The sequence below is a fragment of the Dermacentor silvarum genome, chromosome 4, assembly GCF_013339745.2.
Source record: "Dermacentor silvarum isolate Dsil-2018 chromosome 4, BIME_Dsil_1.4, whole genome shotgun sequence".
Lineage (NCBI taxonomy): Eukaryota > Metazoa > Arthropoda > Arachnida > Ixodida > Ixodidae > Dermacentor > Dermacentor silvarum.
Genome location: NC_051157.2, coordinates 27,288,487 through 27,313,812, shown reverse-complemented (window position 1 = coordinate 27,313,812; position 25,326 = coordinate 27,288,487). Strand labels below are relative to the sequence as shown.

The following is a 25,326-nucleotide window of genomic DNA, read 5'->3' as shown; positions in this document are numbered from 1 at the left end:
AAGGGCCTTGCAAGACATCATCAGGGGAAAAGCTACTGGAGAAGATGGAATAATACCCCTGTCACGCGACGCATGTAATGTCATTCGCAGCGAATGAGATTACGTGTCAATTCTATTTTTGTTGCTTCTACACTGGGCATAGTGAATGACATTCACAGCTAAGGGCATTTGCCCATTGAATGAGTTTCCCTAACTCATGTACGTGCGACTTGTGTAATCTCGACGACAGGGGCGTCGCAAAAAAATGCGAAATCGATAAGTTAAAACGCAATGCAATATATTTTCATATAACGTTCCAATTTTTACCATTGTATTGCTGACAATATAGTGAAAGTATGTAAACGAGAACCATGATTTGTAAGGTTTCGTTATCATAGCAGCCTTGCCGATAAACATATAGCCTTGAATTACGAGTGCCATTTTGTTTACCCGTGTATAGACCGGGAAGCAAGACAGTGTACAATCAATGCATTCTACCGGTGCTAACATGTGGAGCAGAAACTTGGAGGTTAAGAAAGAAGTTCGAGAACAAGTTAAGAACCGCACAAAGAGCGATGGAACGAAAAATGTTAAGCCTAACATTAAGAAACAGGAAGAGAGCGGTGTGCATCTGAGAGTAAACGGTGATAGCCGACATTATAATTGACATTAAAGGGGCCCTGAACCACCCCTCGGGCTTGGTGGAATAACATAGTCCGCGGGTTGCATAGGCTGTTGTGAACATCTCAGCCAAGTTCTGCTATCGTACGCGGTCCGTGGAGCTCACAAGCGGAACGCGAAGTCACCTTTCTCTCAAACGCTCTCGTTTCAAAAGAGCCCATGATACTCGCGTGCTTTATTTCGTAATAAAGCACACTCCAATACACGGGCTGCTATTGGTCGCTGCGGTCGGCTACACCACGACCGCCGCAGGGTGCGACCACATGTGCAGTGGCTAAGCGCACTGCGGCTCGCTCAGGACAACCGCGTTTAGCCTACGGTTTAGCGCTTCGTAGGCACCAAAATCGGAAGTCCAAAATTAAATTTGAACTGCGCGCCACGGTGACGTTTCCGAGGTGGAGCGTTGTGGCCCCGCCCCACTCCGCCGTAGCCTTCGCAGTGCAAGGTATCGAAGGAGGAAGGGGAGCACAGCGGAGGCTGAACGCATTGAAGTACTTTTGGCGGCAAAATGATTCTGAAATAGCCTTTTTCACTTCAAATGTACTCCTCCACTTCGATAAAAGGTGGTTCAGGGCCCCTTTAAGAGAAAAAAAATGTTGCTGGCCAGGGCATGTAATGCGTTTGATTGATGACCGGAGGACCTTTAGAGTTACAGAATGGATACCAAGAGAAAGAAAACGCAGTCGAGGAAGGCAAAAAAAAAACTAGGTGGGGTGACGAATGTATGAAATTTGCAGGCGCAAGTCGGAATCAGCTAGCGTAATACAGGGGTAATTGAAGATCGCAAGCAGAGGCCTTCGTCCTGCAGTGGACATAAATATAGGCTGATGATGATGATGATGATGATGATGATGATGATGATGATGATGATGATGATGATGATGATGATGATGATGAATGCTATACTGCTATACAGTCAGAAAGACGCTGTTGACGTATATAAAAAGACTGCGTATATAAGGCGTATATAAAAAAGACTGCAGAAGACCCTTTCTCTCAGTTGTAAATGATACACCTACAGAAGATCCAGACAGCTGCAGAACAAGAACAAAAGAAATGACCCCATACATTGAGATGTCGTATACTATGTAAATAAACAGACTTGCTGTGTGCACTGTACAGTGCACGGTGATTGAAACTCGATACTCGAAGAGCATGGTTGCCAGCGCTTTTTGAGCCACCGTTGGGCCACCGAGCTGATGTATTGTGGCATACAATTAAAGCGAGAGCCTTTGCTACTCATTATGGCTGCATTTGGTCTTGATGATGATGATGATGATTTATTGGCATCCCCTTTGAAACAGGGTGGCGACAAATAGTCACCTAGCCTGCTTGATTTAATCAGGTATACTACACATGTTCTTTATCTAGCATTTTTGTATACCTCTCATTATCTTTATTTTTCAAAAATTTAGCTTGTACCGCTGCCTATGATTTTAAGAGATCAGGTCGTATCCATCTTTTCCCTGCTTTTTTTTCACCAGTACTCTAATCGTCTCTTGCTGATCTCTACGGCTGATCTGTTTATGTTTCCTTCCACTTTAAACCCAAGCGCTTCTGGGAGTTGCACGTTACCTACGGTTCTCGCTGGGTGGATCCCGTCGCATCCCATTAGGATGTGCTGAGTGGTCTCTGGATCACACAGCGCTCTCTGGTGGCGCAAGAAGGGCCGGCCACCGTTTCTATGCACAGTTCTCCAAAACTAAGAAACCTCTGCTTACATGGACAGACATCAGGGATGTGTTCGGCCTAACTTTTTTGCCTAAGTATCTCGTTGTGTAGATTTTACAGTATATGCCAATATTTAACCCCGGTTGAAAAAGCATCATCATACGATGCTCTATGGTGCAACAAACACATGACAGAGTTTGCGGTATAGTCACGAGAAGAACTCGACTTGTAATAGGAAGAGCCAAGCTTAGGACAACTGTGTTGGTATTGTATGTTAAACGACGTCAGTAAAACAGGCTGGTCTGCAGGAATTCCAGTCGTAACGCCAGCAGTGTTACAGAATAGAACAAAAATGTTGAATTGTGTGTCATCATCTGCTTGACTAGGTGTGGCGACGCTCAATGGCGATACTTGGGTGGACAACAGAAGGTTTTGCTTACACGTCTTGCGGGATCTGGGGTTCGGCAAGACCTCCATGGAGGAACACGTCAAGGCAAGCGCTCCGCATCTTCACTTGGGCTATTCGCGTAGTAATATACTTGCAGTCTTCAGTGTTAACTACATTGTCATGGCAAAGGAAACTGTGGACTTACACGCTTCCCTGATGCATATAGTAGCTAGTGATCGAGCATGGCCATTTGCATGAGTTGCGTGTTGTGCGCCACTTTTACTTGGCGTGACAATGAGTACTGCTAACAGGATTTTAGATATGAAATATTTATTGTTGTAATTTCGTTTTCCCTCCACCTTTACCGAAACTTGGGTGGCAGCTGTCTGCTAAATGAATATTGATATCGGGCCTGTTTTGTCTTTCTAAAATATAATTCCGAGTCTGCGCCCGTGCAGTTTACGTGCCCCCTTCGCGTTGCACTGTCTGTACTTAAATAATGAACCAATTAGCCCAAACCAACGCTTTATTATAGCAATAGCCACGTGGTTGTCTAGGGCAAGACGACTAGTGGAAACGACCTATGGTTGACTAGCGCCTCCTATGTGGCCGAATAGCACTGGACCGCTAGCGCAATTTGGCACATGGCTGACCAGCCCTAGGCCACTAGCACAAGACAGAACAAGCCCGGCGGACTGACTAACGCTAGACGACACAGGCCATGTGGTTGACTTTCTATAGACGACTATAGGTAAAGATGACATATGGGTGACCAGCCCTGCAATGGGGCTGCTTAGCGCAAGCCTTGTGGCTGACTAGCGCAACACAGTAAGCCATGCTCAGTCATGCGTTGCCTTGCCTCCTGTCTGTCCTGTCCATAAATCCAATCTGTGCGCTACAACACTTGACTGTTTTCAATGCGAAGCGTATCTTTGCCTACTCGGAGCCTAGGTTAAACGCTAGGCCGTTCAAGGTCGCGGAGTTTGCCGCCGATGCGCGCGCACCCCCATGCGCCCACTCACTGACTGCTATTGGCTCACCCCCTCCTTGGTCCACACGCATGCGCGGGGTCTCGCTCGCGCCAGCTTGCACGCCGCGATTTGGCTGGCGCCCCCTGTCCTTGCTCCACTCGCCGATACGTGTGCTCCCGCCCCAAAAAAGCGTCACTCAGTTGTGCTAGCGGCGCTATATTGCGCGTAGGTCTCTATTGCGGTTGCAACAATGGACCCTCGAAAGTTTTAAGCGGGAAAAGAGCGTAAGAGTGCAAAGGCTCAGCAGACACTACATAGGTATACGATGCTTACCGAAGCGGCGAGGGAGGAAGCGAAACGAAGGACCGACGAGATACGCACGGTGGTGGAGCGCGAGCCAGAAGAGAAGCGACGTGCGGCTGAAGAACAGCGGCACGCCTAGCGAACGGCCGCTGCACAGGCCGCCGGTACGAAGCTGCTTGAAATGGAGGATCGCCACTTGCCAGACGTAGACGCGTGGTTTTAAAAGCACCTGGTCGATGACGAATTTGGCGCGGTGCCTATGGTTCCGCGGCCCATGTCGCGGCCCACGATGTCGCGGCCCACGCACGCGTGGCGGTGTTCGAGCGAGCGTTTCCCCGGAAGGACGTGAGTTCGTTCGGGCTTTGCGCCACGAGGAGGGAAGAAATGCTTCGCATTGATATAGATAATCATCCAGGATGGTTTCTGGCGTAAAATTTTTGTTTTGTTTTGTTTTTTGTTTTTTTTTCGACTACCGACGTGCACTGCAGGAAGAGTGTCAGTGCCTGGTGGAGAAGATCGCCGAAGCCAAGGGAGCGCCCCTCGCAATCCAGGAGTACATCTTCCCGAGCACCTCGAACAACATCGCAGCGCTGGTGTACGGTAGCCGGTACCCGTTTGAACACCCACGCCGCCGGTACCTGGACGAGCTGCTCAGCGAGCTGTTCAAGGCGATTCGCGCTGGCACCCTGGTCGAATTTTTGCCGCCATTTGTGCGCAACGTTCTCACCTGGCTGCCTTCAACGCGGCGCACCGTCATCAAGTCCAAGCTCTTGGAATTCATCGAATACACACAGTACTTGGTTTCATTCTCTTTCAAATTCTGTTTCCTCCTTTGATGAAGTCGCTAACCCCAATGTTACTTTTTTCCGGTTACATTTAATGTTACATTTTATCTACCGACAACCTTTAACGTGGAATTTGCAAGAAAGAAACAGTTGAGTGCTCTCTCAATCAAACAGCGCCACCATTCCGTTTCCGCGAATTATTCGTGTTTGGTTAGTGTCGCCTCAGACTCATTTATCTGCTCAGTGGCTATGGTGTTGGGCTGCTGAGCACGAGGTCCCGGGATCGAATCCCGGCCACGGCGGCCGCATTTCGGTGGGGGCGAAATGCGAAAACACCCGTGTACTTAGATTTAGGTGCACGTTAAAGAACCCCAGGTGGTCGAAATTTCCGGAGTCCCCCACTACGGCGTGCCTCATAATCAGAACTGGTTTTGGCACGTAAAACCCCATAATTTAATTTTTTTACTCATTTATCATGGAGACATTTTCATGGATACTGGTTTATCATGGAGATTGAATTATCATTGAGATTCTGATTCATCTTAGGAGAAACAAATGTCACAGGCCTGCGCGGCACACGCAACACAGTCACAGCGTAAGCTGGAGGAGCGACTCCATAGGAGACCGCCGTAAACTAATTGAAGACGGTAACTGCAAGTAATGAGTATACTGAAAGTAGTGTTTTAATTTGCACAGATTTACTGAAGCACACTCGTCGTCTCGCGAACAGAATTGAACTGTCCGCCCGGCGTCGACGGCGAGCTGCGCCGGCGAGCTGCGACAACGGTCTGCTGAGCCTGACGGTGCCTAGTTGCAGCCGCGCGCCTAGCTCTACATGTTCAGCAGCGGTTCGTACCTTGCGAGGAGGCGCAATAACGTGTGCGGTAGAGTAAACACAGGTATCGAGAATACGCGCCGCACATGTCACATTCCTTGACAGGTGGTACGATACGACGCAACTGCTACATTTCGTAACACCTGGTGGATTACGAAGCAACTGCAATGCCAAGTTTGCACGTATCGACGCTTCGCGGCGCGCATCTCACATTGCGTGTAAAGCCCCTATATATAAAAAGTAGCGCCATCCACTTCCCTCCTCCTCCGTTCCACTATCGCGCTCGGCGCGACCAGCGCGATTGAGGCGCGATATCGACAGTGGCGCCGCCTGCGTCGGGCCTGCCGTGGCAGACGACAGCTAACGCGCTACCAGAGGAAATCCGAGGAACACTTCGATCGCGCCCTGCGGAGACGTTTTTGAGGCGCGATTTTGCTTCGTCAGTCAGTAACTGGTCTTAATAATGCCGTTTTGGAAGTAGCAACGCGACGATGCGAGACGGCGCAAATATCAAGTGTGCAGCAAGCGTTTGCGCACGCCGGATGGTAAACAAAAAAAGCCTTTTGCCCTCGCCTTGTCGGTTGCGGCAACTTAAGGCGCAGCAGCATGCCATCACAACGAAGTTCTTGTCCCTAATACGTTTGATCCGTTTGTGCGTACAGCACTTTCGTCGCACAGGCCCGAGAATGGCAGTCGGAGCGCGCTGGAAAGAAAAAAATATACAAAAGCGCGACGCGAACTTCCACGTGACACGGATTGCCCAATGGGGGAGCGGAGGAGGCTGGGGCGACAGGAGGCGGCTAAGAGAGGACGAGGAGGGAGCGCCGGGGTGAGCGCGGTGGCGGCAAGATCTAAGAATGGCGCTACTTTAATAAATATAGGGGCTTTAATTGCGTGACACCTAGCGCGCTAGGACGCTCTTATAGGGCATGTTTCTGAGTCGCAAAACGTATCAAAATGTAGGTCTCATCGAGACAGAAAGCGTGAATTAGTCACAGAGTAGTTAAAATAATGGCAGGGGCGTAATTAGTACCAAAATTGTAAAAGATGAACCACATTGCACTATAAACTTCACTATCTCCGGGATTGGCTCACCTGGTCTCTCTATCAAAAAAAGAAAAGAAAGCGCCAACCAAAGGTCAGCGCTAATGAAATCAAGGTCGGCGTTAAATTGCGTAAAATACGATACGAATAAGATGTGAAATGAGTGAATACCGAATATGAAAAACAGACAGAAAATCATGAGCCATTGCACTCTGTGAAGATTGATGACCAGCGAAGCTGTTTAGCACACCACACTAAGGTTACACAGAATTTTGAGCAAAGGTACGAACACATGTGCGTGTAAATTTCCGACATCCCCGGCGTCCGGAAAGGAGTCCGACAACACTCGCAGTGCACGGGTCCGCTTTGCAGAATCCCGCACATTGCCGATCTTCGTCAAGTCGTTGTCGAACCATAGTCGATCACACACCCTGCAAGTACACCCCAATTGTCTATCCAGAAAGTCCCTTTTGAATTTAGCTTATGCTCCATTAGAGTTGCCCAATTTAGCAGCATGGTGCTTGCGTCTTTTTGCCGTGTTGCGCGCCTCACCCCGTTGGTCGTCTTGCATGGCGTCCCGCATGCGTTGTGTGGAGAGAGAGAGAGAGTAACTTTTATTGATTGTCAAGGATGGGATCTGGGGTGGGGAAGGTTGGAAGTACCTCTCCCTCCCCTCTCAGCCATAGGCCAGGAGCCCCTGCTCCTTGGCGGACGCCTCGGGCATCCGGACTGTCGCCTGGGACTGAGTCTCGGCGTCCGAGCTAAGCAGCACCGTCTCCCACTGCTCTGTTGTAGATATCATTTTTTTTTTTTTTTTTGCTTTGTCTGTGGTAATGATTGTAGGGTAGGCCCACGGTATGTATTTGAGGTCCGCCCTTGCTGGGCAGTTTTTACATCTGTCGCTGTGTAGTAGTAGTAGTAGTGTAGGTAGTAGTGGCTATAAAGTACCCGGTTGAGGTACATCCCTGTCTGTAGTAGTCTCCATGCAACTGATTGTCTTGTGTCTAATGTTCTGTGTGCCTCTGGATATTCTAGCCTCCCCAATAGATAGTGATCTAGGATCTCTCTGTAAGTCACCATGCGGTCTCTGTCGGTTCTTCTGGGCGCGGGCTGCTCTGGCGGGTTTCTTACGCTAGCTCTGCCGGTTAATTCTTGAGCTAGGTTGTGAGCGTCCTCATTGCCGGGTAGGGCTGTGTGAGCTGGTGCCCATATTATTTGTACTCTTCTGAGCCTTTCTCCCTTAAATCCCTTCATAATCTTCAGTGCTGAAGTCGAGATGCGTCCTCTCGCGAAGTTTCTGACTGCCGTCTTGGAGTCGCTTAATATATGTCTTGCTTGGGTTGACGCTAACGCCATGGCAATGGCAGCTCCTATCTCAGGTGTACTTGTGTGAACCGTGCCTGAGGTTATGAGGTGGCCTTGTTGATTAACATCCGTTGCTGCCATGGCTGTGCGGTCCCAGTAGTCAGCAGCGTCGACGTATATCGCGTCACTGGTATTTTCAAAGCGTTTGTAGATGGCTTTGGTCCGTTCTTGTCTACGCTCTTGATTATGCACTGGGTGCATGTTCCTGGGTAAAGGGGGAATGTGCATATGTGTTCGTGCTTCGGGGGGTATTTCAACTTTATCTCCATCTTGCGAGTCGCAACCGATGTTTAGGGAACTCGCTAGGTATCTTCCAGTCAGGCTTGTCGTGACTCGTTCAAGCCTGATGTTTAGCCCTTCGTCCGTTGTCTTTTTCACGTTATTAGATGACAGGCAGAAACAGAATGGACATTCAAAGTTGCCATCCTTCATTTCGAATTTCACATCTCTTCTGTAGTAGTATATATTCGCGTGGACGGCGAGACCACCGCCCCGAGTAGCCGGAGGAAACTAGATACGCAAGCGCGTGGAACGCCGACAAAGAGAGGGCGGTGCGGACGTAGACATCGCCGGCGCGGGTAACACAGTGGCAAATCTTTGAGAAACTGTTATTATCGACCTGGTAGTCTACTGATCTTGAACATAGTGCCTATTGATAACTAATCTACTCAAAATGCTTATCCAAGTGGTGATACGTATTAGCTTTTGCATAAAATCACAGGATTTTGCATCAAATTCGGGACCTGAGGTTTTGCACACGCAGAACAAAAATGCACGGAACCCTAGCCATAAACAGCTTCGCTTTAATACAGAGGTACAACCAACGTTTATTCATAGTATCATCTGAACTACCATATACGTTGACCTTATATTCTTTAGGAATGACACTTGGTTGAATTGACCCTCCCCTTTTCTTCTGCTCCATGTACCTCTACATATTGTCATTTCATTGTTTCCAGCATTGAGAATTCTGAGATGGTCGGGAATTACGGGTCTCGTCAAACTGCTGACTCGGATTTTTACCGATTAATCATCTGAGGAACTTGAGGAAAATGAACTCAATTTAAAGTAATTGAATTCAATAATTAAGTCTCAGTTAAAGCGTAAAAAATGAAAGCAACAGTCAGATGATGTAGAGAAAGTATATGATTAGCCCTTCGTCCGTTGTCTTTTTCACGTTATTAGATGACAGGCAGAAACAGACTGGACATACAAAGGAAAGAGAGGCAAGACGATCACCTTTCTGTTAACCCCTGTCTTTTAATAGCCATGTTCCACAAACACAGCACCAAATATTCTTTTTCACACTGTTTATTCTTTAATCAGAATTCCGATGCGGTAGTCTCAAATAATATAACTGCGCTCTTTAGACGCCATCTCCGTGCACGTGTACGGAAATCAGCCCCGAAAGAAAAGTTAGCGGACGCAAGGGAACTTATATAGCCTCAACGAGCACCGACGCGTGAGTTGCTCCCTTTCTTTACGCTCCCTTTCCTTTTCCCTGGCGGATCGTTTCAACAGGTGGCACCCAACGACGGCCCCACTTTCTCTGTTATCCTGTTGATCCGTATCTTTTGCTATATATAGTTCACGCTTTCTTATCTCGTAACAAGCATAAGCACCAATATTTCTTTCCAACCGCATTTCTCTTTGTCTGCTCCATTCACTTACACAGTGCGTCTAACTTCAAACAGAAAACGGAAATAAGTGTGCTCTGTTTCTCCCTATACAAGCGCTTTCGTGTGCTCTGTGATTATGTTCGATATTTAAAGAAAGTGTCGGTGGTGTTGTTACGCTTTCTACCTAGAAATGCGAACGGAGACTGCAGTAATTACGGTTCCACGTGTCCGGCTGAAATTGCGACGAGAAGTTCCTTTCGCTCTTGAATTTTCTTGGCCTCCGTTTCAGTAGAGTCTGTAGTTGGTTGATCGTCATAAAATTTGAAATAGCGCTTATGAAAGATGGCAAATGAGAAGAAAGTCCTCGTTATATTTCTTCCTGCTTCAGCTCGTAATTAATTCCTCGATGTTTTTTTTTTCCACTAGTAGTAAAATGTGCTCTGACATCGATTCCCAACCTGTCACCGCTTAATGTCGCAAGTAGAAAGAACTATTTCGAGGCTGCATCAAGTAGAGATAGACAAAAAGGATGAAGAAGAAAACACAACAGCCACCTATAACAAAAAAGAAAGAAAAGAATGTAGAATAATATGAAACGTTCCTTCATGATCATTATATTTCCTTGGCGGATAATGCGTGACGTACGAAAGTCCATTTCAAGTTGTATAGTTGCTTAACATCCGATGATAGCATCAGAAAGACGTTTTCTTGCTTTTCTGTTGCTGAGTATTTAGGGTGCGCCATGGCACAGTGTCATTAATTGGCTTTACGTCTGTATTAGCCCTTCAAAGCGCTTTAGACTGCAGACTTTAGTTGTCTATGCAGTGTGGTTTGGCGTATAGAAATTTCTATTTTAATTCCTTTCGAATTTTTATTTTCTACTCTTCGTAAACTTGCGCTCAATGCAAATTCTGCAGGTATAACTCATGGGACTCGTCCATGTGTCATAGCGATGCGCAAATTTAGGCATTTTATTTCAGAGGACAAGTCGAAGATCACAAGGCCACAATCGACGAGCATTTCAACCGCGACTTCATCGACGGCTACCTCAAGAAGATCAAAGAACATGAAAAGGAGCAGAACCCGAACTTTCAACGTGAGTTGCCAGTCGAATGTGGAGACGTTCTCCGGTACTCTGTGTTCAAATGTGTCCCAACGCCAGCTCTACTGTCGAGGCGGGGCGCCCCTCAACCCACACTTGCTCTACACTTCTACACACTTCTTCCCTACACTTGAAACTGAAAGAGGTTGAATCTAAAAAAAAAAAAAATATTTTGCTCTTGAAAAAAGCATTCAAAGCATGCACCATAACAATGTAAATTTATTGTGAGGAATCAAATGGAAAACTCTAACTTTCTATCTTTATTACAGAAAACCTTTATGAACCTAAAAGGTGGAGAAACCTTGCTTCTAAAAAAAAAACTATAAGTGCGTAAGCATTTCTATGGCTACCCAGCGAGGAAACGGTATTCGTCCGTCCGTCCGTGACGTAAGACGATCGCTTTCAAGATAGGGTCCACGCGTGTCGCTTCAGTGCCAACTAAGAGACGAGAACAGAGCGCGCCCGACGCTATCAGCACTCACCGCACCCTGTTTCCATCGCAGATCGCTTTCAAGATAGGGCCCGCGCGACCGCGTCATACGCAGCCGCCGCCGGAGTGTACGGTTGATCATGGTTCATAATGGTTCGGACGCGGACGGATAATGTGCTGAAGAGCGATAACGGTTTCTAATGATCGGAACGTCATCGGCGCACCTGGCGCCGCCGCCTGCAATAGTTTGCTTGCGTCAACAATTGATCAGAGGTGGTCATATAGCGCTAGAAGACACGGACAAGAACGAGAGAACAGGACGAGCGCTAACTTTCAACTGAGTGTTTATTTCGAGAAACAAGCGTATTTGTAGGCCCCGCGTACAGAAACGGCCCAATCATCGCACATGAAAACCAGCCGCATCCAGGAACGCAAATTCATTTGTAGTCAGCGCAACTGAAGGGGAGCTGATGCAGCTATCACCGGCCCTCGCTGTCAGAGTGGCTTCAACAACCTCTCGCGTAACTTTATCTACATTTCTATACAAAATGGAACACTCATTGAACAAGGGTTTGCACCTACAATCACTGCAATGCACAGAAACATGACCATCTCGGTATCGGTTCAATTTTTGTTTGTGTTCTCTTAACCTATCATTCAGGCACCTCCCAGACTGCCCAATGTAAACTTTCCCGCACGATAACGGAAGGCGATACGCAACATTCTTTACGCACGACAGAAAAGGGGTAGGCGGGGCCTACAAATACGGTTCTTTATCGAAATAAACACTCAGTTGAAAGTTAGCGCTCGTCCTGTTCTCTCGTTCTTGTCCGTGCCTTCTAGCGCTATGACCACCTCTGGTGTATCTAACCAACTAGCCCAAAAAGCCATACTTGTAGTCAACAATTGAGCTTGCGCCGCCGTCGGCAGCATTTCGTGTCGCCGCAGCGCTGTCATTTGTACTGCTCGGATGAAGTCTCATAACATTGATAATGACAACGGGCTACGTGGAGATAAGAAAGTGGCACGATGCTTACGCGTACTTTTTTTTTTTTATTCATACTGTCAGCACAAGCCAAGACAGGAGTTGCGGTTACATTTCTGTTATCTACAAACTAGACATAGTACGTGATTAAACAATTCAATAGAAAGCAATTAAGATAGGAAGGCAGAGCATATAAACAAATATGAAGCCATAACAACATGAGTTACAATTAACAAGCTATAGCATATATGGGCCTAACGAAAAAGTAATGCGCCAAACAACTTCCACCGACAAACAGCTAACAATAAAACGTATTCTCAACCGTTAACAACTAATTGGTAACAGCCTTTACAAAATTTTTTGTAATCAGTACATTCTACTATATCACGTGGCAAGTTATTCCAATCGTCTATGCTTCGAACCAAGAACGAATTTTTGAATGATTCTGTTCTATAATTAAGTGGTTTAATATGTTTTTTGAATGCTTTGTTACTGGGGTTAGCAGATCTCTCTAACGTGATGTGTTTTTCTAAGTCTACTTTATAGTCTCCGCTTAATACGTGAAAACAGAATGTCAGCGTGTTAAGCTGCATTTTCTGTTTGACAGTCATGAGGCCAGCTCTATTTTCAAGTTCGGTGACGGAGTGGGTTCTAGCGTATGTGTTAAAAATAGACCTCAATGCCTTGTTTTGCACGCAGCTCACATTTTAGTGTGTTTTGTTGAGTGTACGGCTCCCAAACATGACTTGCATAAGTCAGTACAGGAAGTACAGTCATTTTGTAAGCCATTGTTTTTACCTCTGGGGTGGCGTCGTGAAGTTTTCGTCGCATTGACCAAACTTTACACATGGCCTTATTACAGATGTTGTCGACATGTACCGACCAGTTCAAATCATGTGTGAGATGAATCCCTAGATATTTAAATTCCTTAACCTCAGCTAATTCGGCTCCGTTGATGCTGCTAGGGGAAAATTAAAGGATCCTTTTTACGCGTCATACGCATACACACAGTTTTTATTGTATTCAGCTCCATTTGCCACTCGTCACACCAGAGAGTGACTTTTTGTAAATGGGTACTAAGCTTCCTGTTGATCATTAGGAGTGCATATTTTAGCATATGCAATGGTGTCATCGGCATATTGTTTGATGACTATTTGTGGTGAAAAACCTGCTCCCGTATCGCTAATATAAATGGAAAAATGTAAAGGGCCTATAACAGATCCTTGTGGCACACCCTATCAAACGGATTTATTGGTACTGCAAGCAAAATTTAATGAAACAAATTGTTCCCATTCTGACAAATATGCCTCAATCCATTTTAATAGCTGAGTATTACCTAAGAAACGAGACAGCTTCATAAGCAGCTTTCTGTGAGATATTCTGTCGAATGCTTTGCGGAAATCGATAATAATGTATTTGACCCCTTCCATCAATGCATTGACCGATTTCATGTGTAACTTCAGTGAAAATAGTGACTGTGGAGTATCCTCGGCGAAAGCCATGCTGTTTTTTACCCAAAATGTCGTTTTCTTCCACAAATTTTGTTAGGTGGGTAGTTAAGATGTGCTCTAGCGTTTTGCAACATGTACTTATCAAAGAGATTGGTCGGTAATTAGTGACATCATGTTTGGAACCCTGTTTGTGAATTGGTACTACCTTAGCCCACCTGCAGTCTCTCGGAATGTCGCCAGATTCTAGAGATTTAGTATAAATATCCGAAAGAAAAAATGAGCACCACTCAGCGTATCTCTTTAAAAAAGCGTTGGAAATTTTATCAGGGCCAGGACATTTTTTTCTCGTCTAGTTTAAGGAGCAGGTTCAAAATGCCGTCTTGTCGAATAGTTGGTTCAGATATACAGTGCTTAATGGAATGCAGTGTTTGAGGTGTAGAACCATCATCCCATGTGAAAACTGATTGAAAATAATCATTGAAGAGACAAGCCATTTCAGAGCTATTAGTGATAGACTTATTTTCACTTGTCAGAAATAGAATGCCGGATTTGGGCCTTGAAATGTACCTCCAAAATTTTCCCGGAGAGGTTTTAATGAAATTGGTAAGTGTTTCATTCATGTAACAATGTTTCGCTTTAATAATTTACATTTTAGGTTCCTGTGAAACGGAATGAATACAATGACGTGTTCTTGTAGAGAAGAATGTTTTAGGCCTTATTCTTTTCAGGAGACGTTTTTTATTAATTATTTTCCGTGTAATTCATGTTTTTTTTTTCTGTTAACTTCCTTGGGGCGCTTGGGAACATATAGTTATATCGATTCCAATACCACACTTTTAAACTTCTCTCAAGCATCATTTACTGATGTAGTATTTAGCGAAGTAAAATGGCTGAAATCATCATAACCTTCCTCTAAGTGGTCCAATACTAAACCATCATCTGCTTTAGACAAATCAGAGATTAACACAGTTTTATTCTTTTCTGTTCAGTTATATGTGGTAGAGACATACGTGATCACCATTTTGTGGTCAGAAATCACTTCTAAGACTTCACACGAGTACTTGGATTGTGTGACAGATCTGCTCAAGAACACCAAACCAAGTAGTGATTCACCTAATTCGTAGGTTCGTGTGGGCATAGTTACTATTTGTGTTAAGTCAAGAGGTAAAGTCAGATTCAGAAGAACACGAGACATGGCCTCATCATTTTGACCTTCCCGATAATATACCCAGTCAATATGTGGTAAATTAAAATCTCCGGCCATTATAATCTTACAGTTGCTGTTGCCAAACTTTTCAAGTAAGAAATCATTCAGCAATAAATAGCATGTGTTCTTCGGTGGTGCCAGGCGGGCGATATACTACAACAATTACAAAATACAAACCACCGATCTCTGTGGTACCCATAATGCACTCCAGTTCTGGAGGGGATGAAATTTCAACCAATACCATTGAAGTTTTATGAACAATAACAACACCTCCTCCTCTGGATCCTCGGTCTTTGCGACAAGCCCTATAGTTCGGAGGAAGGAAATCAGCACTCTCAATTGATTTATATTACCAGGTTTCAGTCACAATTACGACATCCGTTTCATATTCCAAGAGGTGAGCTTCCAAAAGTGAAGATTTGCTGCATATGCTCCGTGCATTGACGTTTAAAACTACTAGTCTGTCAGGGACACTGTTCACTGCTGTCAGAGCTGTTTCCCTTCTCGTAGGACTTTTCTCTGCCGCCTGAGTTGCTATTTTTGTCATGACGACGAGGCTCCCGACAGGGCCTACGTGTGTCATCATCCCAGTAATACGCCTTGCCGTCCACATAAAGTCTGTCATGCACTAGGTGCACTCGCTTTCCACTCGACTTCTCCTTTTAGCGCTTTCCCAAATGCACTTTCTGCTATGCACCACGCTCTTTGAGAAGTTGTCGCTTTTCGAAACGTTCATGCATTTCAACATGGGACAATTGCGCATACTTGGAGAACTACCAGAGGAGTTTCTGCGTGATTTTTTTTTCCTGCTTCCAGTGCAAGTAGTTTTTATTGAATTTTACAAAACTGATCCCTTCAGGGTAAAGTGCAAATATTGTCAGGAATATGCGAGCGGAATGAGTTTTGCTCGTTTCCTTACTATCCTTTATTAACAGTTGTGTGCAGCTTCATTACCCAAGTGAGTGAGTGTAGGTAAATAAATCTCATATGCGCAAGGCTAACTAGTGAATTTCAGCAAAAGGTGCATGCAGCTGCTTAAGAGCCCGTCACGCCACTCCAGGGCACGGCTATATGTTGGTAGATTCGATCTTCGGATTTGTCGCAATGTGCCAGGTCTCTTGTCGGTTCTTATATGTTCCATGCAGCGTTTATATCTGTTCATGTATATGAACCGTTAAAAACGTTTGGCTATCTTTGACCGTTTCGTACTCTCTAATAGTTGCAGACACGAGTCTTAACGTTAGTGGCGGTGTTAGTAAAAAACTACACAAAAAGTGAGAAACAGAAAAGTGATGTCAATAAAATATCCATAATTTTCCCGTTTCCATCTTTTCACAAACAAAAAATGCGGTGCTCATATTTAATCTCCTCGAATGAAGCCATGGGTGCGAGAGTGCACCGAGTGTGAATTCGTCCCTATTGAATATGGAAACTATGGAATTTAAGGACATTCATATATAAGGCGGAGGCAAGCAGGCACCAGCGAATCTGCAAGTAAGCAGTAGGACAGTCACACTGCTTTTACGGCTCTGATCACGTCGAGCGACACTTTTGCGTTAGAACGCACCGTCCACCATGTTTACGGTGCGCAAGAGGTGTGTAGAGAGCGTGCTCTGGCAGGAATGCATGGCTTTTTTCTTGGCATTTTACTAAGCGCTGCGTTCGTGACTTCCGCGGTGCTCTCCCTTCCTAGCTACCGGAATACAAACTCGCGTAAAGCTTGGGCGTGTGCCGAACTTGTGGCTTCCTGCACAGCACCCCTACGTCGCACTTCGATCCAATGAAACCCATTGTCACTGCCAGGGCTTCGTCATGTGTGTTCTCTGTCCCACGTTAGCTTCTCTCTTTCTCTCCCTTTCCCATCGTTTCGGTTGTGTGCCCTCATCAAAGGTGCGCGAACAGTTGCACAACTAAACATTTTGGCAGGCCTCGCCCAGACTTATCGAACCTCGAAGACGGCTTGAAAACTCAGGTTGTATGTACATATCTACGATACTCCTCGGGGACAGCGCGAAGGGACAGGACAAGATTGCCTAGTTGGGATTGCGCACCTGTTGTCTTAGCTTATCCCGTCTTTTCGCGCTGTCCCTAAGGATTACCAGATCTACGAGGACTTCCACTTGGGCACGAGTGAGGGCCTTCGCAAGCAACGGTTCTTTTTTCAGGCACTTAGGGATCTGCGGGCTGGCCCTAATGGAATACTCTCATGGCGAAATAACTCACTCGCTAATAGCACCTGTCACGAAACTCTTCAATTGTCTTCACCTCACGGTCTTGCTTTCCACCAACAAGATTTTATTCAGTGTGGGATGGTGGATTATCTTAACAAATCCGGCAGGCGAACGGTTCCGAAAGATCAGTCTTTCTATAACCAAGGCAGAATAATGACCGTGAGATAGGCCAATAGGTAACCACAAGGGTGGTGCGCTATAAAGAACGAAAAAATAAACAGAAAGAAATACATTAATGCTGCAAAGAAAAAATAAGATTACGTTGCGATTGATCCAAGGAACATTAAGGAGGACGCATATACCGTACTTACTCGAATATAACGCGACCACGATTGTAATGCGAGGGCTGACTTTTCATCCCGCGAAATAAAAAAAAAAATAGACAAAACCGCGAATGTAACGCGAGATGAACGGAAAAAGAAATCGTACCTTTATTCAAGGAATCAATTCGGAAACGAGTTCTCTTCACTTATCGTCGTCGTCTGAGAAGGAGCGTTCCTGGGGTGGTATTCTCGGGCGATCACTTCGGGAGATAATTTACTTTCGCGAAATTTCGCGTGACTCGGCACCGAAAGCGTCCCCGTCAAGTGTTTCTGGCGTTGTGCCAAGCTCGTTAAGGCTCATTCACACTAGGCCAACATGACACTGACGCCGACCAGATAATGACAAGACGCCGACCATCGGCCGACTAGTCGACAGACTGTGTCGCTGAGAAGCACTCTGTCACACTAAGTCGTCAACGCGGGCCGCCGACGCGACTGACGACAGCGAGTCGTCGCAGTGCGACAGGCTTTCGAGACGCGGACAAAACTAATCTGCCGACCTTCGTCCGCGGCCAGTCGTCGTGCGATCGGTCACAGAGCGAGAACATCGCACTGACAACGCGATTGCCGAAGCAGCTACGCTTGTATATATATATCATCATCATCCTGTATTTATGTCCACTGCAGAACGAAGGCCTCTCCCTGTGATCTCCAATTACCCCTGTCTTGCGCAAGCTGATTCCAAATTGCGCCTGCAAATTTCCTAACTTCATCATCCCACCTATTTTTCTGCCGTCCTCGACTGCGCTTCCCTTCTCGTGGTATCCATTCTGTAACTCTAATGGTCCACCGGTTATCCATAAGCTGTTTTTTACCCAGCTTACCCGCCAAGACAAAGAATACCACTTGTTTGGTGCTCCAATGAACATTTTTTTCTTGTTGCCTCATGCATTTCCTAGCGATCATGTATGCATATATTATATGGCATGTTTTTAATGTGATATGTATATTTCTGCATCATCAATTACAAATTCTTCTCGCCCTTCTGTTATGCTGATGTTTATTACTTCACCTTGTGATATAATTTTTCATTTATCTTTTGTTGTATTTTTGATACACACACAGATTTTGTATAAAAAAACTGCTTGCCCGCAAATACAAAGAATGGCACTTGTGCAAAGAAAGCAATGGAACGCAGTTCGTGGAATTGAGAGGTCAGTCGGAGGTCACAGGTGTCCCATAACCAGGTGGGGGTGCACTGACCGTCTGCGTGGTCATACAAAAGTTGCAGCAACCTTAAACAAACAACAAAAGAAACACTCTCCTGACAGCTGCCGCCCCTGACATACCCTTTATTACCCTCTGACCTCCTCCCCTACATTCCATTGGCCGTGTCGTTCCTCCCTTGCGGACACGACTGAATGTGCACCTGTTCACTTGTGGGTTACTCACAAATTACTTTCTCCTTTTTTTTTTTTTTTACACTTGTGCGTATGCACGCGCAAGTGTCTAGTCACATTGATTTCTCTCTCTCCTATTTCCGTTGAGTTTGACATTAGTCAGTGTACTTGTTGGTATGTATGACGTCACTAGATGTACACGTGGTTATGGTGTCATAGACCAGCTATCAAGTTTTTTTTTTTTCGCCATTGTATGCACGCGCACGTTTGTAGTCACATTATAGCGCCACTGTTTGTGCACCCGAAGTTTGTAGTCACGTTGATTTCTCTCTCTCTCTGTCCTATTTCCGTTGAATTTGACATGAGATAATGCACGTGTTGGTATGCATGACGTTACTACATGTGCACGTGCTTGTGGTCATAGACCAGGTACTGTGGTTTTTTTTTCGCTTTCTTTTTTGTTACAGGTAAACTGTATAAATTGAGCTCTGTGTGTTTGCAATCGCACCCTTGATGAAGGCTGGACCCCAGCCGAAACGTCGAAATTAAATGTTGCTTTTCTACGGGCGCCTGCGCTTCTGTTAATTTATTAAACACCGGATCCGAAGAAATACGTCCGTTATTATATATATATATATATATAATCACGCTCAATTTGAATGGAAAGATGCTTTAGTTGAAATGCACGATAGCCGGTATATGTCAGCTGGCTGTAGTCGAGGGCACTGCGCGCGTTTGGCGTGATCGCGGGGAAACGCGGACGGCGTCGGCAGTAGTTCTGCCTCATATTTCAGTGTATTGCCTCGTGAATGCTACTACAATTTCTCGCAGTGAATGAGCAAAATGATCAGAACATGTAGAAACAAGACGTACTCGTATCCAGCGTCTTCGAGAGCTAACTACCGCATGGGGTTTTCGTGAGCTCCCTGATGCGTGTTCATTTATTGCAGCCACGGAGACACCCAGCATCTCCTTGGCTTTTTAACCATGAAATGCTTTTAGCTCCCGCTGACGGCGACTTTCAAGTGACCTTGAACCAAAAGCCAGAGCCGTTATTCAGGCATTTAAACGAGAACATCCGGGCAACCAGTCAAAACTTAAGAAAATGCGGTCTCTGGCCCCCAACCCTTTGCACAGGACCGCATTACATACGCTAATCACTGCCCAAAGAAGTTTAAAAATATGACTTCCTATTTCTGCCTGATCTTTGTTCACATTATCACTCAAGCTGTAACTTGTAGTACGCTGAAGATTTATTTGTAATTTCCAATAGCGACGTTCAAAATGCAGATACAGGGCACCATACACTTGATTGTCATCTTTTGGTGCTGAGACCGGGCTGCCTCTGCTCTTTTCAACGCCAGCGGTCCGTGAGTTGGCCGTACATTTGCAGCCGACCACTTCAACGCGACAAGAAGAGAAAAAAAGTCGCACTTTTGTCCGAAAGGCGAAGCATCAGTCGCGATAGCAAATTAGTAGAGAGCTATACGTAGCAAGGATAGTACATTTATCGGCTGTAAAAACTTGGACACATTCATTCGCTTATAACTGAATTAACAAGCATGGTGTCAGCGCGCACAAACGAACATAAATAGATCACACTCGATGAGCGCAGGCAACCGCTATCAAAACGCTGGCGTGAGCAAGCGCGGTTGCAGCAGCGAGCGAAGGTTCGTGCAGTCTATCGCGTCAACGGAAACTGAGTGGCGAAAGCACAGCGCATACAGAGATAGGAGCTCTGTGCAGATCGCTTTCAAGATACGATGCGCGCGACCCCCCGCAGCAGCGCAAAGTACAAGTGCGCAGTTGCTGGCAGAGTAGAAGCCACACACCCTACCTCCCACGCTGCCTTCCCACTTTCCGTCTTTCGCGCACGAGATTGAATCGCCAGATCCTCTTGCGGCCGGTCGCTTAATACGCAGTTGATTCCGGAGCACAACGGCGCCCCCTTCCCTCGCCTCCATCCCCCACGGTCTTTCGTGCGGCGGAGGCGTCGCGTTTACTATCCGCCGTGCGTTCGCTTTCCGTGAAAGCGCGCGTCCCTCGCGCGCTGTATGTGCGTCCCTCGCACATACAGCATACGGCGTGCGGCGACGATTTTATCGCCCTTGAACTTTATACAGAACCTCACGGCGACGATGACGGCGACTGCACAAATCCGCCGCAATAAAGGTAGCTACAGACGCTGAGCGCGCTGCACTGTTGCAAGAAGAAAAGCGGTTGAAGGCGGCGGCACCACAGACAGCAAAAGACGCCATATGGTAGCCATTTCATGCTTACATCTCCTTTCGATTACGGGAAGCCAGCAATGTTTTATGTCACATTGAGGGTTTTATGTCATAATAAAGGTCTAAGACTCGTGTTTTGTCCCTCATGAATGACCACTTGCTAAGCCATTTCATGCTGATTACGGTGTCATCACATATTTTATAGGTGCGTTTTTGTACACGCGTTCTTTTATTATGTGGGTGTTTTGTAGCTGGACCAAAATTTTAAAATTTGGCTGTAGCAAATAGCACAATGATATTTATTGAGCCATATAGATCGATCAGGCGGCCATTACTTCTACGAGAAATCAAAATGCCTAATTGAATAAATAGCATAAATATACTATTCACCTTCTTTAATAAATTACTCTGCGGCACAAATTGCAATTTACGAATGATAGCTAGCGAGTACGCAAGGCATATCGACTTGGAATGAATTCTGAGCATGGCACTGTTTTCGAGATATGCGGCGTCAAACTCTGCTGTAAAAATGCACGGTTGTTCACTAGCGTTTTTATGAAAACTTATGCATTGAAGCATAAAAGTAACTGGAACCCCAATGCATTTTGTTGGACCAATTGAAAATTAATATCTCGAAACTGACGTAGTGCTCAGAATTTGTTCGAAGTGGATACGCCTCGCGAATTTACCGGCTACAATCCATAAATTTAAATATATGCGGGAAATATTTTTTAAAAGAGTAATTAGTGTAATTATGTTAATCATTCATTGTAGAATTTTGATTTCTCGTAGAAGTAATCGGTGCCGCATCGAGTAATTTAGCTGAATGGTTCGAATTGTGTTAGCTTTCATAGGCATTTTTTTTTAATTTAGTGCGCCATCTGGTGTGTCAAAAAACTTGTAGGTGAAATGTATACGTGCAAGATGAGTGTCAACGGAAAGGAAAAAAGTCGCAGTTTCGCCCTAAGGGCGAAGCATCGATTGTGATGTTTCGCGTTTCGCAGGGCGGATCGCAATAAAACAGTTGTCAATGTGCTAATGACCGCGTCCGCGTCATGTATACGTGTCGTGTTCCTGTGTGTGCCACCTTATAGCAGCGCAGCCAGACTCTCCAAGGTTTTGTTTGTTGTTTCAAGACTGCCGTATCCATATTAGAAGGTTCCTATTTAGCAAACTTTGTGTTCATAGATAGCGTTCGTCCTGTGTCCTTCTTTAATGGACCTCGTCAAGTTTGCTAGCTGCTTACAAAGGATCACTTCCAACTCGCCCGCTTCACCATCCATGTACGTTGTGTTGCTTGTCTTTTGCCGCAGAGCGGTTTCTCCTTGGCAACGTGCTCAGCTTCTTCATCGCCGGCTCGAACACGGTGGCCGTGACCATCCACTGGCACATGCTCAACTTCGCCAACAATCCGGACACGGTGCAAGCGAGGGTGCAGCGAGAAATCGACGAAGTGGTGGGCAAAGAGAGGCAGCCCACGTGGGAGGACAGGAACAAGATGCCTTACACGATGGCCTGCATCTGGGAGATGTACCGCTGGAAGACCGTGTCGCCTCTCGGTGTTCCTAGAGGGTACGTGGGGATGCTCTCAATTATTCAGCTGCGCAGAAACGTGAACCTTTAGGTATTGTTTAGAATCCGCGAGTATCAGCGACTGCATTTTCTTTCTGATCCTGATTTATTTATTTATTTATTTATTTATTCATTCATTCATTCATTCATTCATTCATTCATTCATTCATTCATTCATTCATTCATTCATTTATTTATTTATTTATTTATTTATTTATTTATTTATTTTTTTAATTTTTTTTATCCACGCTTTCGGAATTGCCAACCTCTTTGTTGACCCACCACTGGTTCCCATATCTGTATAGGCTTTCGCTTACTTACTTTGTTTATCTATTTACATTCTCACCTGTTGAATATGTCATGTGCTCAGTTTCAGCTCAATTTCGTTCTTTCTTACTCACTGAGCTGCCTACTTTTCAACTACTCAGTCACTTACCTCTGTGCTCACAGGCACAGCCTAACGCACACATCTTAAGTTATGCAAGGTAACATCGCTCTAAAGAGCTTAAAGAACAAACACTCTGCGAATTTCCGCTACCATTGCTGCGCCACATCACAGATCTGCATCCATACTAGAGTCCAAATTCTCTAGAAAGCCTAAAATAATGGATCTTTTCAATGATTTCTGCGTGCTGTCTAATACTCGCAATATGAATTACACGTTTGCAAAACAGCTGCGCTCGCTTATGAAGTGGCCTTAGGGCTTTATCGCAAACTGGCATGGGCATCGAAGTTGGCTTTGCTTGTGGAGAGACAGACTGTGTCGTCTGGTACTCACAATATGAATTACACGGTCGAAAAACAGCTGCACTCGCTTATCAAGTGCGGAATCATTCCGAATGCTAAGAAACAGTAAGGGGGGGGGGGGGGGGGGGGGTTGCTCAGATGTGTGCCTTCCTTCCTGTCAGCGCCCTCCAACGTTCACCACTTCTAATGCCAGAGGCAGTAAATGTATTTCTACTTTGTTCATGAGGCGCAGGCTTCTGTCGCAAATGCAGCAGACTCAAGCTTCAGAAACAAGGCCCATTGAGTAGTCCTTGAGCCATGACGAGAGAATCTCTTGCTGTGTACGTGAAGGCAACCTTATTAAGTTGTGTCGGCTGTCAGCGCTGCCCGTTGTTCGAAGTGCCGGTTTTCCTTGAAGTGTCGCTCATGGCTAAGGGCCGTGAAGTGGAGGTGCCTATTATCTCGCCATCCTCGGTGCCGTATTTATCGCCCCAGCTGTTTCTGGCCAACGAAACATTTACTGATATAGCAACAGCTTTCCTATTGTGTGTTTTATCCGACAAGTGCTCTTTGGGGGCTTGCTCGTAGGTCCTCCCCAATCAGTTTCTTGCACAATCAAAGTCCTCGAACGTTTGGAGTCGCCCGACGAGAAAAGTGGCACCCCGGAAAAAACATCAACAGCAGAAACAGTGAAATACTTGATCTATTGCTGTAACACACCGTGCAAAGAGATAGCTGAACACCACAGCGCTCTATGTCTCACAGCGCCACACTACAGGGCTCTAAATAGAGCGCTGTGGTGTTCAGACCTGTCTTTGTTTCTGTGTTTTCTAGCATACCAAGAAGCCCAAATTCAATCCATCATATTCGGGGGACCACGAAGTTCGATGGGCTGCGCGAATAGACTTGCGCGTTGCATTTTACTAGAGCCCCCTAGGCAGCAAGTTGAGTGCGGATTTTCCCCCGTGACGTGTACGTCCACAGTCCGTATACAAAGGTGTTTTAGGGACGGCATTTGGACATCTGGATTTTGAAATATTGTAGATCAGTGAATAGATGAATACATCTTTAATCACACAGGATGGGCCGAGGTTTTATTGGGGTGTATGGAACGAAGGGAAGGATACATAAATACTCGTATTGACACCCCCACCAGTTTTTACGACGAAGTCTAACAGCGCGTTAAGAGTGCCACGTGAGTCATCTGAAGAAGGGTATAGCCAGTCGCTCAGGGCCCGCACTGTCTTGGGCTTGTGTTGATCCGAGATCCTTCTATTCTGGCTTGAACACTTCCATAGCAAGTGTACAATATCCGGACAGCGGTCCGTAAATGTATATCTGTGTATTCTGTGCTTGTATAGCGCTTTATTAAGGAATAAAAATCATAAGGCAATGTTAACCTCAGTCAACTCGAGATAGCGTAGAGGCCTTGTTTCCACAGCCGGCGTGGTGGCTAAGTGGCAATGCGTTCTGGTGGTGAGCAAGAGACAGCGAGCTCGATGTCCAATCGCCTTTGCCGCATTGCATATAGAAAAGTTGGCTCCCGCAACATTCTTAGTACGACTATACTGTTGATTTGATCTCTTCACGCTTTCATCTTCCTGTGAACGTCTGTCTTGTTTCCATAATCCGTATCCTCAATTCCTGTTTTCTTTTAATTTCTTTATTTGGTGTAAGACAGAGAAAAATGTAATAACCGTAGTATTTCCTGCGTCTGTCTCTCCACAGCAACTCGTTTATAACCGAACAGAACATAAGAGCTGTTCGGTACGACCTTTCTCAGAGCCCACATTGCAGCTTATAGGTAGTGAAATTTATGTATGACTCGCGTTCTCCTAAAAGAACTGCTACAGACTCTCTCTTTCTCTGTCTGTAAGTGTACGTGAGTACGTATGTTCATGACTGCTATGAAACTCGCATTCCGTAAGAACAACAGAACGGCATCATAAAGCCAACATTACCGTTTGAATAGGTTAACAGTGACAGAGCACGAATGAAAGTGAACAAAACTTCCGAATTGACAGCCGTGATCCGATAGCGGGTATATTGCTTCATTTCCGCTGGTTGTTTCCCCGATGCTTATTTTTAGG

At 45.6% G+C, this 25,326-nt stretch overlaps 1 protein-coding gene across 2 annotated transcripts in view; it reads left to right on the top strand.

The window, feature by feature from the left end:
- Positions 1–25,326, top strand: part of LOC119449663 (cytochrome P450 2B9-like) — a 140,833-nt gene that overhangs the window by 96,561 nt on the left and 18,946 nt on the right. For both annotated transcript variants that reach the window (XM_049665360.1, XM_037712887.2), the window contains exons 4-7: positions 2,718–2,824; positions 4,482–4,786; positions 10,622–10,737; positions 22,252–22,510. In XM_049665360.1, the coding sequence (XP_049521317.1) occupies positions 2,718–2,824; positions 4,482–4,786; positions 10,622–10,737; positions 22,252–22,510 (787 nt within the window). The remainder of the gene's footprint in view (positions 1–2,717; positions 2,825–4,481; positions 4,787–10,621; positions 10,738–22,251; positions 22,511–25,326) is intronic.